At 37.4% G+C, this 18,162-nt stretch overlaps 1 protein-coding gene across 1 annotated transcript in view; it reads right to left on the reverse strand.

The window, feature by feature from the left end:
- Positions 1–18,162, reverse strand: part of CPLANE1 (ciliogenesis and planar polarity effector 1) — a 141,918-nt gene that overhangs the window by 97,418 nt on the left and 26,338 nt on the right. The window contains exons 12-17 of the mRNA XM_032851348.1: positions 17,374–17,582; positions 17,096–17,176; positions 13,768–13,932; positions 9,172–9,345; positions 2,546–2,774; positions 1,270–1,409 (exon numbers count right to left, since the gene is read on the reverse strand). Of these exons, the coding sequence (XP_032707239.1) occupies positions 1,270–1,409; positions 2,546–2,774; positions 9,172–9,345; positions 13,768–13,932; positions 17,096–17,176; positions 17,374–17,582 (998 nt within the window). The remainder of the gene's footprint in view (positions 1–1,269; positions 1,410–2,545; positions 2,775–9,171; positions 9,346–13,767; positions 13,933–17,095; positions 17,177–17,373; positions 17,583–18,162) is intronic.

The raw sequence follows: 18,162 nt of genomic DNA on the forward strand, positions 1-18,162 counted from the left end.
TATTTAAAACAACATATTGCCAGAACTATAAGTTCAGACTAAGACTTTTTTAGTCCTTTTTTTCAAAACCAACTTTCATGCAGTTACATTATCTTTTTGTTTATTTAAAAAAATATTGACAGAGGTGCCAGAGTGGCTCAGTCAGTTGAGTCTCTGTCTGCCTCCAGCTTGGGTCATGTCCCAGGGTCCTGAGATCAAACCCCGAGTTGGGCTCCCTGCTCAGTGGGGAGCCTACTTCCTCTCTCTGCCTCTGCTGCTCTCTTGATCTCTCTCTCTCTCTCTCTCTCAAATAAGTAAAATAAAATCTTTAAAAATAAATGAATATTGGGGCGCCTGGGTGGCTCAGTGGGTTAAGCCTCTGCCTTTGGCTCAGGTCATGATCCCAGGGTCCTGGGATCGAGCCCCGTATTGGGCTCTCTGCTCAGCAGGGAGCCTGCTTCCCTCTCTCTCCTCTCTCTCTCCCTCTGCCTGCCTCTCTGCCTACTTGTGATCTCTGTCAAAAAAATAAATAAAATCTTTAAAAAGAATAAAAAATAAAAAAATAAAAATAAATAAAAATAAATGAATATTTAAAAATAAATTTTAAAATATTGACAGAAAACTAGCAAAGAAGTTTTTAGTCAGATTTCCAAGTATTATGAGTTCTTTCTGGAAAGAGGAATTTTAATTACTAAGATCTAAGAATCTAGAGTTAGAAATCTCACCGCTTAACAGAGACATGCACTAACAAAATCAAAGGGTCCTACAGTAGTCATTAAACATACATCTTTAAATACCTGACTTCATTATTTTTCATCTAAATTTCTCCATTTATAAAACACACAAATTTTATAAGGCTCCTGGATAAATCTATGAAATATATGTGATATTACATTATTTTTAATTTTGTCATGCCACTCTGAACTTTTCAAACTAAAAACAAAAACAACCCTGTGATTTATGCACTCAGCAAGACTTAAACTAAATACTCTCCTGTGTGCGAAATTCTACAGCTATGACTACAAGAGAAAATAACCCAAATGGAGCAAAATATAACTGGTAAAAAGATATGTACAGGAAACCAGAGTCTCATTCAGTTACTTACCATCATTTTTTGAGCTGGCTTAAGTTTTGAATGCTCCCATGATTAGGAATAAATAGCAAACTTTTATCTTTGATAAGCTTACTGCAAAGTTTAATATATTTGTGGATATTAACAAGCTTTTTAAAATATCATAAGGTTTATATTAATTAAGCTGATACATTGTCGGACACAAGTAGGTAACATACCTGTAAACTGTTTGTGTCTTGAGCCCATTTCATTTTTTGCTTCGGAAGAGGCTGGCCGACCTAAAAAACACTGCAGTTTTTCCTGGAAAATCTGTGCTGGAGTCAAATTTATAGGTAAATTTAGACCCTTTTTGTTGGACCTGAAATCACATCAAGTTAAGAGAAATGAATCCAAACTTTGAAAAAAAGGAAATATTAACACACTAAGAACTAAACATGAAATTTTAAGGAACAGTGAAATTCATTTTCTTTATTCATCCTCTATTTTAAGAAGAAATAATTAGGGGGAAATAAGAAATAATTGAGGAAATATTACACTAAGAAAATTTTTTAAGGCTCTCCATGATTATGATACTAATACATCATCCCATCATTATTTCCCATTGCTACCCTACAGTCTACTCTATCCAAACTGTACCAAACTTGTCTTTAGCCATATGCCTTTGCTAATGTTTGGAATGTTCTCCCTCCCTACAGCTATTCCATTTGTCAAGATCCTGTCTTCCCTTTAATGCCTATCTCAAATGATATCTCCTACATAAAATATTTCCTGTCCTATACCCATTTCATAATATTGCTCTCTCCACTGCATCACTGGCACTTTTTTTACCACACTATCTAAATTATAATAATGTTTTGTCCTAATTTCACTATTAAACTAGAAATGTTTTAAGCATGAAGACTATGTGCCATCTGTGTTTAGGTCTACTAAAATATCTGGCAGACAGCCTGGTATAGAAAGTTTAAGTATAAATAAATATATGTTGAATTACTGAACTGAAAAATATCAAAGATACAGAAATACCATAATGTTCAAAAAAGTTAAAATACATATACTAGATTGATTAGCTTAAAATTTAAATCCTACTTAAGACAGACAAACTCTCCCATTGACTAAGACTTTTGAGGGAATTACTAACAAATGTGCTAAATAAAAGTGGTTTTTTTAAAGTTTTAATACAAGAAAGCTGCGAAGCTGTCCAACATGCTAGCCACTAGCTGCATATTTACTATTTAAATTTAAATTAGACTGAAAACTCAGTTCCTTGGTCTTACTAGCCACATTTCAAGTGCTCAATAGCTACATACGACTAATAGCTATCATATTGGACTGCACACATAGAACATTTCCATCACCGAAAACAATTTTATTGGACACCGCTGGACTAAGGATTCCACAAAATGTGCAAATGCCAGCAATGAGAGAAATAAAAAGTTAAATGTCACTATGATACTATTTCTTAACCTAAGATTGCCTACCTAAGTTTGTACATACCTTATGAAATTGCTATCATGTTTACAGAACAGTTGGAAGGCCACACCAATGGAAACAGATGTCTTCCAGTCTCCAAGTTTATGTGCCAGCCACACAGCCTCTGGAACTAGGCCACCAATAAGTAATAATTCAAAGGCATATTCAACTGTCCACACATCAGAAAGATTCTGATCTCTTACAACACTGGCCACCTTAGAGTGTTGTAAAGGAATAAGTCGAAGGGCGTATTCTATGAGTAAATAAAAGAAAATAGATATTATAATTAATTTATCAGAACTCACTTCTCCTCACATAGTTACTTCTCTCTCTCTCTCTCTCTTTTTAAGATTTTATTTTTAAGTAACCTCTATACTGAATGTGGGGCTGAAACTTATAAACTCAAGATTAAGAGTCGCATGCTTCACTGAGTGAGCCAGCCAGGAGTCCCTATCTGTTTAATTAGCCTTTTTTACACAGAATCACAAGAAAAATGGCTTAAGATAGGGATGCCTCAGTGCCTCAGTCAGTTAAACATCTAACTGTGGCTCAGGTCACGATTTCACTGTCCTGGAATCGAGCCCCACGTGGAGCCTTCAGAAGGGGGTCTGCGACTCACCTCTCTCTCCCTCTCCCCTTGCCTCTCTCCCTGCTCATGCTTTCTCTCTCTCAAATAAATAAATAGAATCTTTTCTTTGTCTTTTTTTTTAAGATTTTATTTATTTATTTGATAGAGAGAGAAAGTGAGAGAGCACAGCAGTGGGAGGAGCAGAGGGAGAGAGAGAAGCAGGCTCCCCGCCTGAGCAGGAAGCCCAACACGGGGGCCGATCCCAGGACTCCCAGATTATGATCTGAGTGGAAGGCAGATGCTTAACTGACTGAGCCAGCCAGGTGTCCCTAAATAAAATCTTATAAAAAATGGTTTAAAATGGGGGCACCTAGTGGTGGTGAGTGAGTGGTGCCATCGGATGAGTGTCCAACTCTTGGTTTCAGCTCAGGTCATGATCTCAGGTTCATGAGATCCAGCCCCACCTTGGGTTCTGCACTTAGTGCAGAGGCGGCTTAGGATTCTGTCTTCCTCTCCCTCTGACCCTCCCCTCGCTCATACTCTCTCCCTCTCTCTAAATAAATAAATAAATAAAATATTTTTTTAAGTGGTTTAAATAATACTTAACATACTCTAGGTTTTGTTTTTAACACTGAAGAAAATGCCTCATTAGTGGATCATGAAGTAAATGCCAGCATTCTTAAAAAATGAAACAGAACCAAGTAGATACAGAAAGAGACAGGATTGAGTACATTACATAAAACAAATATAAATAAAGTTTAATGAAAACTTTATATCAGATAATAAAAACATACTTATACACACTAAAGTATACTGGGCCACAGTGTACAATTTATTACTGTGGGCTAACTGAAATACATCTCTATTTCTCCTACTAGAAACTGGGAGACCAGAGATGCATTTTACATGAATCTGTATTTCTCATAGCACCAAGAAATAAATAACTAATTTGAGGTAAAACTCAAGCATTAAGTGTTCAATATATTAGTGTTTATAAAAAAGTAGAAAAGAGTGGTTTTCAATAATCCTGACTAAATGGACAAGATTTCAGTCTGGCCTGGGATTAAATACAAAGGATGTTATCCTTCTCCCTAGCCTTTCATACCTTTCCCTAATTAAAGTAACATGAGTAAGCAACTTGGAAATATGAAGACTGAACTGTTATTTTATACACTATGGAGTATCATGCCTCCATCAGAAAGGATGAATACACAACTTTTGTAGCGACATGGACGGGACTGGAAGAGATTATGCTGAGTGAAATAAATCAAGCAGAGACAGTCAATTATCACATGGTTTCACTTATTTGTGGAGCATAACAAATAACATGGAGGACAAGGGGGGATGGAGAGGAGAAGGGAGTTGAGGGAAATTGGAAGGGGAGGTGAACCATGAGAGACTACGCACTCTGAAAAACAATCTGAGGGTTTTGAAGGGGCGGGGGGTGGAAGATTGGGGGAACCAGGTGGTGGTTATTAGAGAGGGCACGGATTGCATGGAGCACTGGGTGTGGTGCAAAAACAAGGAATACTGTTATGCTGAAAATAAATAAAAAATTTAAAAAAAAAAAGGAGAGTAAGTATGCATTGGCACCAGCTCAGATTGTCACTCCTAAACTTCTGTGATGTAAATAGGTAAAATGTATGAATTTATGAAGAATTAATGAATTTTATAATTAGAGCAATCAGTTATATAAAATTTCATAATATGAATTATAATTTAAAAAATTAGAAATAAAATTCAAGTCCCCTTTATTAAAAAAAGATTCTCGGGGCACCTGGGTGGCTTAGTGGGTTAAAGCCTCTGCCTTCGGCTCAGGTCACAATCTCAGGGTCCTGGGATCAAGCGCCACATCAGGCTCTCTGCTTGGAGGAAAGCCTACTTCCTCTTCCCTCTCTCTCTCTCTCTCTCTGCATACTTGTGATCTCTGTCTGTCAAATAAATAAAATCTTTAAAAAATTAAAAAAAAAATTCTCAAGAATTCTCAACGAAAAAAAAAAACATATTGCTAACATTCCCAATCACTTCCTCAAAATAAAACTGGCAAATGGTATACATGGGTTTCTGCTCCTTGAAATGATCAGTTTCTCATGTGACCTTGTCTCTTCCCATACCAAACACTAACACTTTAGCTTTCTGACAAACACATTTGGATAGAAACAAAAATTTGCCATTCACTTGAATGTTTGATTCTGCACAGGCAAAGAGCCCAGAGACTGATGAAATTTTTCCTACTTTTTTATTTACTATGAGCAAAGTACCATACTACTAAAAGAATTTGAATGATTTAATTTTCTAAAAATTTTATTGCTTTCATACAGCAAACATCATGCCAAATAAGCAACTCAAATCCTCAATACATTCTGCCATTAGTTCTGATTAAAATGATTAACATAAAACTATTCTAAGTCAAGCCTGCAGATACCTTTTTCAAGATACTAGAAATTAAATGCTATATATATATCATGTTTCAGGTATTTAACTTTTCAATAATCACAGTCTCAGGCTTAGGAAGAGATCACAAAACTTTCTTTCCTAGCCTCTCCTCTCACTGGGAAAATATGTACACAAGAAATAAAAATGTGTGTCTTTGAGCTTTTATGAATGGTTATGAATATGCCCCAAAACAATTCAATAATTCTATCACCTTTCTTCCTACAATGTGATAAAGATCAATCTTGTTGGGGCTCCTGGGTGGTTCAGTGAGTTAAAGCCTCTGCCTTCAGCTCAGGTCATGATCTCAGGGTCCTGGGATCGAGCCCCGCATCCGGCTCTCTGCTTAGCAGGGAGTCTGTTTCCTCCTCTCTCTCTGCCTGCCTCTCTGCCTACTTGTGATCTATGTCTGTCAAATGAATAAATAAAATCTTAAAAAAAAAAAAAAGATCAATCTTGTCTAGGGATGCAAAGTGATCTGAAAAGACAAAGATCATGGCAAACAACTAAAGTCCTATAAATAACGTAGGATAGGAAAGATAAGAAATCGAGACAAACTTTCTAAGTCAGGATTTAATCTTTTTTTTTTTAAAGGTTTTTCAAAAAAACAGAGGGAGTACTTCCTTTTCTCTTTAGTAAAATAATGTGGATTAAGGACATTTGTTGTCAGAAAAATTACTACCAAAAATAGAAAACACAGGTGATAAATACCTAGGGATGTAACAAAAGAGAGCTTAAATATAAAACCACTGCAATGATAATAAATGCAGCTGACCCTTGAACAATATGGGTTTGAACTGTGCGGGTCTACTCATACACAATTTCTTTGGATAAATACAGTACAGTAATATAAATGTATTTTCTCTTAGGATTTTCTTTCTTTCTTTTTTTTTTTTTAGGATTTTATTTATTTATTTGACAAACAGAGATCACAAGTAGGCAGGAGCGAGGGGAAAGCAGGATCCCTGCTGAGCAGAGAGCCCAATGTGGGGCTCCATCCCAGGAACCTGAGATTATGACCTGAGACCAAGGCAGAGCCTTAATCCACTGCGCCACCCAGGTGCCTCTCTCTTATGATTTTCTTAACATTTTCTTTTTCTAGCTTACTTTATTGTAAGAATACAATAAATAATACATGTGCAAAATACATATGAACTCTTTATTTTATGGGTAAGACATGTGGTCAATAATAGGTTTGACAGTTTACTTCTGGGGGAGTCAAAAGTTATATGTGAATTTTTGACTGTGCAGTGTGCTGGCACGTCTAACTGCTATATTGTTCACGGGTCAACCGTATTATCAAATGTACAAGGAAATAAGTCATACCATCTGAGTAATATATCTTCTAGGGGAAGGCATAAAAGTGAAAGGAGTGCATGCTGTTAGAAAGAAAAGGCAGGGAGCACCAGCTGAATCTGAATTAGGACATGGTAGAAAAGGACAATGGTGGACAGGGACAGAAGAGCAGACAGAGCCTGGTGGAAGTTGAGCACCTGTTTCTATTTGTACTAGCTCCCTAAAACAAGCCATAATCAGATCAGGAAAAACTCTTCTTCCCAGAGAAGCAGGGATCTACTAGAAAAGAAACCATGAAACAAGTTCCCTTCTGATCTTACCTCACAAATATGACTGTCTAGGGAGCAGAACCTCTTGAAGAACCCCAGGTGAGAAGAGAGACTAGAACTACTGCTAAAGTGTTGTTCAAGTGGGCATAGGAAGTCCTCTGCTCCTACCCACATCCTGAGACAGTTACAGAAAACTCTGAACATGTAGTTCAAAACCCACTGTTCTGTGATAAAGTTTGCTGACCACTTGTTGCTACCCCTATTAAACTTTTTCTCTTAATATTTATTTATTTGAGGGCGCCTGGGTGGCTCAGTGGGTTAAGCCGCTGCCTTCAGCTCAGGTCATGATCTCAAGGTCCTGGGATCGAGTCCCTCATCAGGCTCTCTGCTCAGCAGGGAGCCTGCTTCCCTCTCTCTCTCTCTCTGCCTGCCTCTCTGTCTACTTGTGATCTCTGTCTGTCAAATAAATAAATAAAATCTTTAAAATATATATATTTATTTATTTATTTATTTGAGAGAAAGAAAGAGAGAGCACAGCGGGGAGAGGAAGGGGGAGAGGGAGAAGCAGACTCCCTGCTGAGCAGGGAGCAAGATGCAGGACTCCAGCCCAGGACCCCTCAATTATGACCTGAGCTGAAGGCAGATGCTTAATGGACTGAGCCACCCAGGCACCCCCTCTATTAAACTTCTAATTACCTTCCATCTTGTACTATTCTAGTATATGTGTATCAGTTCATGCTACTTCCTGATGAAATCCCACTGTACTTAAACTGCAGGTTCCTTCCCCTGGCTCACAACTGGTCCCTGTCTGCCTTCATGTCTTATCAGTCTCCACTTCATCCTCTATGCTCCAGCCACACCAGCCTTTCAGTTTCTCAAATGCATCAAGTTTATTCTCATTCTGGAGCTTTTCCACAAGCTCAGGTTAGAATGTTGTAAGTACTGATATGTCCATGCTGTTCTTCCTTGTCTATTAAGAGTTCATCTTAGGGGTGCCTGGGTAGCTCCGTGGGTTAAAGCCTCTGCCTTCGGCTCAGGTCATGATCCCAGGGTCCTGGGATCGAGCCCCGCATCGGGCTCTCTGCTCAGCAAGGAGCCTGCTTCCTCGTCTCTCTCTGCCTGCCTCTCTGCCCTGCCTCTCTGCCTGCCTCTCTGCCGACTTGTGCTCTCTGTCAAATAAATAAATAAAATCTTAAAAAAAAAAAAAAAAAGGAGTTCATTTTAAATGTCCCCTCCCTCCAAGAGAGCATTTTTCCAAATTCACCATCTGAAATACACGCATTACTCTACTTCAGTTCTCTGCATACCAATTATCACCACTTGATATATCTTGTTTATGTATTCATTTATTTAACATTCTGTTTCAAGCTACTAGATGTTAATTAGATGTTAATTTAATTAGATGTTATATTTAAATTCCATAAAAGAACAGGCATTTTAACTGTTTTGTTCATGGCAGTCAGAATAAGTCTATTTCATACATCAAAATAAAAGAACTACAAATATCTTCATATTGTTAATCTCATGTGGTGCATGTTAATATATTTCTAGCACCTATAACACTGCTTGTTACACAGCAGACACTTAACAAAATTAATGGAATAAAATGAACATCATAGAAATCTGTGTACATGTTTCTCTCCATGAGGGCAGAGCAGTTCTCTACGCACTGATCTGTGGTACATTTTGACATTAATAAAATGATCAAATAGAGCAAAGTAAATGACCTAAAGGAAATTATAAAAGTAAATCATTTAAATAAAATTAAATTCTATATTAACATACTCAAAATTTATTAAATCTTCACACTTTTTATATAAATGACAGTCCTTTTACTTTAAAAATAGAAACTTTATAAAAAATACCGATTTGTCTAAAATTTATAACTAAAAATCCATATTCAATAAAAACAAACCTAAGCAATACCTTTCTCAGATTTTATTCATTTATAGGCACTGAGAATCTATATGTCACACACTAAGCTAGAACAAAATTATTTCCATGAAATAATGATCACTACATAAGCTGATTCTAAATACTATGTGAAAAAACAAAGTGAGAATATTATTTGCTTACTGTATTACCTGTTTTAACATGAAGGGGGGGAAGATCATTCACATTGTGAGGTGGCAAAATGTAAAGCAGCTGATTGGCGAAATAGGCGGCCATGAAACGAGCCATGGACTGGATAACCCTCACCGCCACGTCAGGACGAACATTTCTCGTTATTCCAAACTCACAGTGAGACTTCTCGGGAACTAAGGAATACAGCAAATGACCAAAGGAGATTCTGATCAAACTATCAAAAAGTAATAATATTTAAGTTCCCAACACTACACAAGAAGAAAATTACAATTAAAAATTGTTTCTGAGATGTGCACCCATAACCTGTATGAGCAAATTTATAATGGTATCTATACTTCTTGAGGACAATTGAACAAAAATAATTAATTCACAATTATGAGCATATGCACTTCAGAACTACTGATGACTTCAAGTTACCAGTTTTATTTTAAAACATGGAAGGAGAAATACAAAACAATCCAGTCATGATGGACTTGCAAGCTTAGATTCATTCTTTTCCCTTTTCCTCCTTTTTCTAAGGCTTTTTCTTTGATGAAAGGAGACAGAGCTTACTATAATAATCCGAAAAGCACTAGAACAGTGATTCTTTTTTTTTTTTTAAAGATTTTATTTGAGAAAGAGTGAGTGAGAGAGAGAGCACAAGTGCAGAGAGGGGCAGAGGGAGAGGGAGAAGCAGACTCCCCTACTAAGCAGGAAGCTGATGCTCTATGCTCTATCCCATGACGCTGGGATAATGACCTGAGCCAAACCAGCCACTTAACCGACTGAGCCACACAGGGACCTCTCGAATAGGGATTCTTAATGCTATTTTCTGTACCATTAGATCTGGGGATTAGGATACGGTCCCTATTTGAGAATCAAAACTTAGTAATATAAACTGGCATTCAGAAATCTGAAAATAGTTAAGCTAGTAAATACAGAAAAATACTAAGTTAACATTAATTTTTATGAAATTCATGGTCCCGGGGCACCTGTTTGGCTCAGTTGGTTAAGCATCCAGTTCTTGATTTAGGTGCAGGTTACCATCTTAGGGCTGTGAGATCAAGCCCCAGGTGGGCTTGCGCTTCGTGTGGAGCCTGCTTAGGATTCCTTCTCTCTCTCTCCTCCCCGCTCTCTCTCCCTCTCCAATTAGTAAATTAATTAAAAAGTAAAATTTATGGCCCTAACAATAGCAAAATACTTCTCTTTCCCAAAAGTCACTTAATAATATTCACAAGAATATTAAGCTCTATATTCATATGAACCACTTCTATCTTGTCATGGTACACCTCAGCAGGTAACACTCTTCCTCTCACAGAGTAGGTACTCAAGATTATTGTTAGTAAGCTTTTTTAAATAAAGGGAATCTTGAAAAAATATGATTAGCCTTTAAGCAGTATTCTTCATCTGGTCAGTTAAAGTCTGGAAAAACAATATTATTTCTTCACATTGAACTTAAATGGCTCATAGGTATGAATCATTTTCTCCTGCATTAAACTTACCATAGGAATTATACAAAGGCAAGATTTCCAGTAATTTTAATCATACAAAACTCATTATTATAAACTCAGAAATAAGCTCCTTAAATGGGAAGCAACCTAATTCTAAAAGATGGTCACAGAGTAAAACTGTATCAATTCAGAAGTAAAAAATTTGAAACAGTAATTCTGTATGTGGCACCCTGAAGATGGTAATAATGGCAACCTTACATAGTAAAAATTAAATTATCACTATATACAATGATTAATATGGTAAGTGTGCAGGAAAGAGATAACAGAACAGGTCTGACTACTTGAAATGCTTGTGTATAATGTTGGCCCTTGAATGGCATCTGGAAACTTGGATTTGGGAAAGATTTCCACCACCTTAACTGATGAGAATAGCTTACAGACCTGTTTGTACAAACAAGGCTGTTTATGCTGAATACCTGTTTTTCTTCTGAGAGTGTAGAATTTTGGTATGGACTAGGCGGAGGGGGTGACTAGCCAGCGTCTAGTTAAAAACCCTGAATCTCGGGCGCCTGGGTGGCTCAGTGGGTTAAGCCGCTGCCTTCGGCTCAGGTCATGATCTCAGGGTCCTGGGATCGAGTCCCGCATCGGGCTCTCTGCTCAACAGGGAGCCTGCTTCCCTTCCTCTCTCTCTGCCTGCCTCTCTGCCTACTTGTGATCTCTGTCTGTCAAATAAATAAATAAAATCTTTAAAAAAAAAACAAAACCCTGAATCTCTAAATGAGTTTCCTTGGGGCTCCTGGGTGGCTCAGTCAGTTAAGCATCTGCCTTCAGCTCAGGTCATGATCCCAGGGTTCTGAGATTAAGACTCATATCAGGATCCCTGCTCAGTGGGGAGTCTGCTTCTCCCTCCCTCTGCCACCCTACTGCTCATTCATTCTCTCTCTCTCAAATGAATAAATAATATCTTTAAAAAAATAAATGCGCTTCCTTGGTAAAGAACATTCACATGTGTTGAGACAACCTGTTGCTAGAGGAATTAAATGTGTCCTGTGTGACTTCACAAGGAAAGGAGTCTTAGAAACTCCTGCCTGGTTTCCTCTGGACTTCATCCCAAGCACCTGTTGTCTATGCTAATTTTGCTTTGTATCCTTTCACTGTAATAGATCATAGCCTTGCATATGACTATATACTGAGTACTGTGTGTCCTCCCTGTGAATCACTGAATATGGAGGGTAGTCTTGGGGACCTCCAACCCAGTAGGGATATACTTAATATATTTTAAATGATAGTCATTAAAAATTAAAATATATCAATATAGGTTCAACTTTTTTTTTTTTTTTAAAGAATTTTTTATTTGTTCATTTGACAGATAGAGATCACAAGTAGGCAGAGAGAGAAGGGGAAGCAGGCTCCTTGCTGAGCAGAGAGCCCGATGTGGGGCTCAATCCCAGGACCCTGGGATCATGACCTGAGCCGAAGGCAGAGGCTTTAACCCACTGAGCCACCCAGGCGCCCCAGGTTCAACTTATTTTAAAAGTTAGTGACACCACTGAGAAATGATGAAGAATATTCAATCAGTTAAAAAGTCATATAGAAAAGCTTTTCACTCATACACAGCTAGTAGACCTTTCTGAAGGGCAATTTGATACCAGTCCTAAAACCATGGATTCTCTTTGATCCAATAACTTCATTCATAGAAATTTATCCTAAGGAAATTATTAGTAATGCCCACAAAAATTTATGCGAACTGCAGCACTATTTAAAATAGTAAATAGGTGGCAACAACTAAAATGTGCAACAATGGGGGAAAGGTTTAATAGGCTTTCAAAAAGCATACTATTTACATTTGAAAATATTCATCAAAATGTTAAATTTTAAAAGATTATAAAAGAGAGGGGAAAACCATACAAGATGAAACTAGAGAGGGAGACAAACCATAAGAGACTCAATCTCAGGATCAAACTTGAGGGTTGGTGGAGGGGAGGGGGCTGGGAGGGCTGGGGTGGCAGGGTGATGGACATTGGGAGGGTCTGTGCTATAGTGAGTGCTGTGAATTGTAAGACTGATGAATCACGGGTGCCTGGGTGGCTCATCTGGTTAAGACTGATGAATCACAGACCTTTACCCCTGAAACAATATATTATATGTTAATAAAAAAAAGAAAAAGATTACAAAAGAGAATACACAGCTCTAATAAATGTATACATACGAAAAAGTGTTAGAATTGTAAGTTATTTTTCTTTTTACATTTCCATTTTTCAAAATTATCTAAAATAAACACATATTACTTCCATAATAAACACAAAAATTTTAAAAGATAAAAATACAAAAAATAGGGGCGCCTGGATGGCTCAGTGGGTTAAAGCCACTGCCTTCGGCTCAGGTCATGATCCCAGCGTCCTGGGATCGAGCCCCACGTCAGGCTCCCTGCTCAGCAGGGAGCCTGCTTCCTCCTCTCTCTCTGCCTACTTGTGATCTCTGCCTGTCAAATAAATAAATAAAATCTAAAAAAAAAAAAAAATACAAAAAATAAGAGATCTATAAACAGTGGCTGGAACAATAAAAACCTAAGCTGGCATGGATTCCATTTAGAAAGTTCTGATACACTGGGCATTTCAGACCCACTCATATACATATTATACATTTAATGGTCTACTACCTTATAAATATTATACATACGTGTTCATATATATCTTTCACTCTGGTTATTGCTTAATTTAAATACACCCCTTTTAAAAAGGGCAATCCACATACTCTGCAGCCTCTTAAATGAATTTTTTAAAAAAAGAGTTGGAATACCTCAGAAAGTGATTTTCATCACTTTACCAAACCACCTTAACCAATAGTTAAAATATAAATATATTAAGGAAAAATACTTGGATATCTGATATTATGTCTAAAAAATATGACTGTGAGAATAAAATTCTGGCAGTTCAGCAGGCAATTATTGCTAAGCCCTCAGGATCCAAAGATTTAAGAAAACAAACAAACAAACAAACAAACAAACAAAACAAAACAAAAAACCCCACGATCCTTGCTATTGAGAAGCTGACAGGTCAAAATTCACTGTAACGTAATTAGCCAGCTCAATCAACTTTCATGTTTTACCTAAACCTAGGAATACAAATTAATGAGATGAAACATACTGATTGTCAAAATACATACCTGAACAATCCTCATTTTCTTTTACAGGTAGATGGGACCACTTGAAAATTTCTCTTACTAGGTGATCACACAATCCTTGAGCATCGTTTAAATTATAACTATAGAGGTAGCAGTATAAAAGAGAAAGATAATAGCGTATCTGAAGAAAACACGTTCTTCTTCCTCCTTAAACAAGAAAGAATTAAGGTTACATTAAAAACATGTTAGCAAGGTAATGTTCCTTTTTTAAGCTAATTTATTTAGGTAATCTCTATACCACGTGAGGCTCTAACTCATGACTCCAAAATCAAGTCACATATTCTTCCGACTGAGCCAGCCAAGTACCCCAGCGAGGTAATGTTCTCAATCTCGGAGCAAGGTAGACAGGAATGTTCCATTTATGAAAACTGTACACTGAGGTTATGTGAATTTTTCTGTATTTGTTTTATATTCCTTTTTTTAAAATATTTTTCTTATTTGTTTTTTAGGAAGAGAGAGAGAGCATGAGAGGAGAGAGGTCAGTGGGAGAAGCAGACTCCCTGGCGAGCAGGGAGCCCAATGTGGGACTCGATCCCGTGACTCAAGGATCATGACCTGAGGCGAAGGCAGTCGCTTAACCAACTGAGCTGCCCAGGTGCCCTGTTTTATATTCCAATAAGTTTTTTTTTTTTCTTAAAACAGGTCAGCAATACTTTGTTCTCTTTCATTTTAAGTTCTGAACAATTTTATTATCTTTTATCAGGCCCTAGGACAACTAAGATTTTATCCCAAGGGTGCTGAAAATCTTCAGCATCTCAACACTAAAGTCCATTAACAACATCTATTTGAAGCGCACATGGTATAAAACAGAAGGAAACATGCTAAAAAAAGAAAACCCCAAGAAACCATACGTAAATCAAACAGTTAGTCAAAGAGACTTCCCAAAGGAGAAACACTATCCAACAAGATAGGTTCCCCTGACCACGGCACCCAAGTATTGAAGGGTGTTTAGAACTGATACCTTATCCATTCTTTCTGAGTAAAAAGAATTTCAATTTTATCTGGGTTTAACAATCCACCCAGGGGCACCTGGCTAGCTCAGTCAGCAGAGCAAGAGACTCTTAATCTCAGGGTTGTAGGTTCAAGACCCACACTGGGTGTAGAGATTACTTAAAAATAAAAAAAACTTACAAAAAAAAATGCACCCAGATCCTAATTTCTCACTTAGATGTGGCCATGTGAAAAAAACAACTTAGCTCTGGACCAAGAGATAACACTGTGTAGAACTTCCAGAAAAGCAGCTAGGAGGTGCACACTTTTCTTGCCCTTCCTGCTCCCCTTCTCTCTGCTGTCTAGAAATGGATGTGATGGCTGGAGTTTCAGTACCCATTTTGCTCATGTAATGGTCTTAAGATTGGAAGCAGTACACTAGAGATGTCTGAGAAGAAAAACTAAAGGACATGTGTCCTTACTTAGATCATAGAAACACCAAATCAGCCCGACTATCAACGTCTGGTCTCCTTTTGTAAGCAAGAGAAACTTCTTTCCTGTTGAAACCACTATTACTTTCAGTCTCCATTATTAGAACCCATTCCTAGCAGATAGAGTTGGGAATGAAATGAAACGTAAAGGTCCATAATGGAATTATGAAAACTTTTCTCCATCAGAACTTCTCATCTCCTTCAATGCCACACTACTTCATCCAGTGGACAATCCCCAAACGTGAGAACTGCATTAGACTTCTTTCTCCAGATCTACTCAGTCACAAGTACAACTGATCAAACCTATTGTCTTTTAAGTGTAACCTCTGCTCTCCAGTACTCTTAACATTGCTTTGATTCAGGACCTCCTCAACAGACTAATTTTCCTGCTCCCATGTGAATCCCACATATCTACACATGATTCCTACAAATGATGCTCCACATTGTGCCAAATTAATCTTTCCAAAAGGCTTATATTCATTTGAAAGGTTCTTTTTCCTACATAAAGTACCTAATTGATCCCAGTTTCTTCAGAATAAAATCTTAATCCCTTGGCATTGCATACAGTATGTCCCTTATCATCATTTCCCTACATACCTCTCACCTGAGCTCTCACCACCCTACTCTCAACACTGCATACATGTATCATATAAACTAGTCCTAGCAAACAACTTGCAGTTTACCAAACTGCCCTGGTTTCTCACGCCTTTTTGCTTTTATAATTGCTATCTCCTTTGTTAAACCATTACCATTATTTTAACTGGCTAATTTATACTCAATTTTAAATGTCAACTCCTCCAGGTTTTCCCCAGACTAATGCTTATACTCCAGCCTCAGAATGTGGGAAGTGCTCTTCTGTGCTTCCCCAGCATCTACCAAGCAACACAAGAAAAGTGCTAGCTTTTTCACGTAATCTCTCCTCCACATCATGGACAACTTGTGAGTAAAATTATTTATTTCAGTTATTCCCAGTGCCTAATACAATACTAAGGAAATAGCAGGCCCTCGATGAACACTGGTTAAAATAGGGGAATAAATGAAATATGCAAAGCAGTCAGAAAATAAACTTAAAAATTGAGCAAATCTGACCACGTAGTAATTATAGTCACAGCTAGCTCCAAGGTCACTGGCTGAGAACTTCTGTCATCCAACTTGTACTCTCAATACCATAAAAGCTATCACCAGTTTCTAGAATGTACATTTTCTAGTCTCAAAAAAAATTCCATGAATCCTGTACTTTAAAAAAAAAAAAAAATTTATTTATTTATTTATTTGACAGAAAGAGAGAAAGAGAGAGAGCACAAGCAGGAGGAGCGGCAGGTGGAGGGAGAGAAGCAGGCTCCCGACTGAGCAGAGAGCCCAATGTGGGGCTCGATCCCAGGATCCTGGGACCATGACCTGAGCCACAGGCAGATGCTAAACCAACTGAGCCACCCAGACCACCCAGTATGGATCCCATACTTGACCCAACAATCAGTCTAACTCACAAGAAATTCTTAAAGTGGAATTACTTAAGGATAAAGAGCCTTCGCTCCATGTTTCTCTAAGTCTGTAAAAAGGTGATAAATGACCAACAAAACATTATTTTATTTAGGATCTAAATCTCACTTTTCCCCACCAATAATTATTCACAGCTCCCATCAAAAAAAGGACAGAAGGAGATTTGTCTATAGATAACAGAAAAAATTCTTAGTACTAACAATTCCAAGACTAAAAATAATTTTAAAGAAGTATTTCTGACAGTCAAGGTACCTACCATTGTGTATTCTATTTGAGCATGGAGAAATTGTGAGCACTTGGGAATCTGGAATTATTTTTAAGCTGTACAGCATGCCAAAATACATTCCTATCAATATTATGGCGACTATTCTTTTTCAACACTCTCTTACCTTTCTCCTGAGTTTCTTGCAGAGCTTTCCTACACAGCTGAACAGATTTTTCATATGATCCTAACAGGAAACACTCTTCACCTATGAAGTTTTTAACCAACAGTCAATCATGGTTAATGGCAGTGCTTTATATATATTTACTTAATTTTAAAATTTAGTGGATATAGCTCAGCCAGAAACTATTTTGAAAAACAATTAATTGCAACCAATTAATAAAATCAAAGCCTAGTTAACCATATTGCTTATTCACAGTTAGAAAATGTTTATAAACTACTGACCACTGATAGATTTAAGTTCCGAGGCTTGGTTCATGTGAGCTCCAGCAGTCTGCAAGTTAGCCTGGATATGACATAACAGAGCCTTGACAGTAGATGCTTCCTGTGTCATCTTTTCAGCTAACGGTCTGTCACCTTCAGAAAGTCTTCGACTTAATTGTGTTTGATACCATAAAGTTTTTTTGTACAACACTCTCCAGAGAAAAATCAATCTGCACACAAAATTAAATGATCATCAAAACCAAATTCAGACTAGGAATAAAAATGAATACAGCCTCCTACTTAGCCTTATTATCTTTGCCTGGATTCTTCACTGATATGGCAATATAAATACAAACTGATCAGATTTAAATATAACACAAAATCCACTGATCAAAAAATGCAAAATAAAAAAATAAAAAATAAAATGCAAAATACATTTTTTTAAGTCTTCAGTTATTTTTCTATAGTGCTTACCTAAACAAAAATCATTCAATACTTGGGCATGTATCAGGGCTGCCCAAGACTAATAAAATACATGTGTTGAATAAAATTTGGCATAAATCCTAAAATATTTTAAAATAATATAAAAATCTATTAACGCTAACTGGTAATGGATACGGGGTTTCTTTGGGGGATTATAAAAATGTTCTGGAGGGGCTCCTGGGTGCCTCAGTCAGTTGGGCATCCAACTCTTGGTTTCTATTCAGGTTGTGGGATCAAGTCCTGCATTGGGCTCTGTGAGGAGTGTGCTTGGGATTCTTTCCCCTTTCCTCTTCCTCCCTCTCTGCTCCTCCCTCCCCCCACCAAGAT

Source organism: Lontra canadensis, unplaced genomic scaffold, assembly GCF_010015895.1.
Source record: "Lontra canadensis isolate GAN:19392208 unplaced genomic scaffold, GSC_riverotter_1.0 scaffold5, whole genome shotgun sequence".
Taxonomy (NCBI): Eukaryota; Metazoa; Chordata; class Mammalia; order Carnivora; family Mustelidae; genus Lontra; species Lontra canadensis.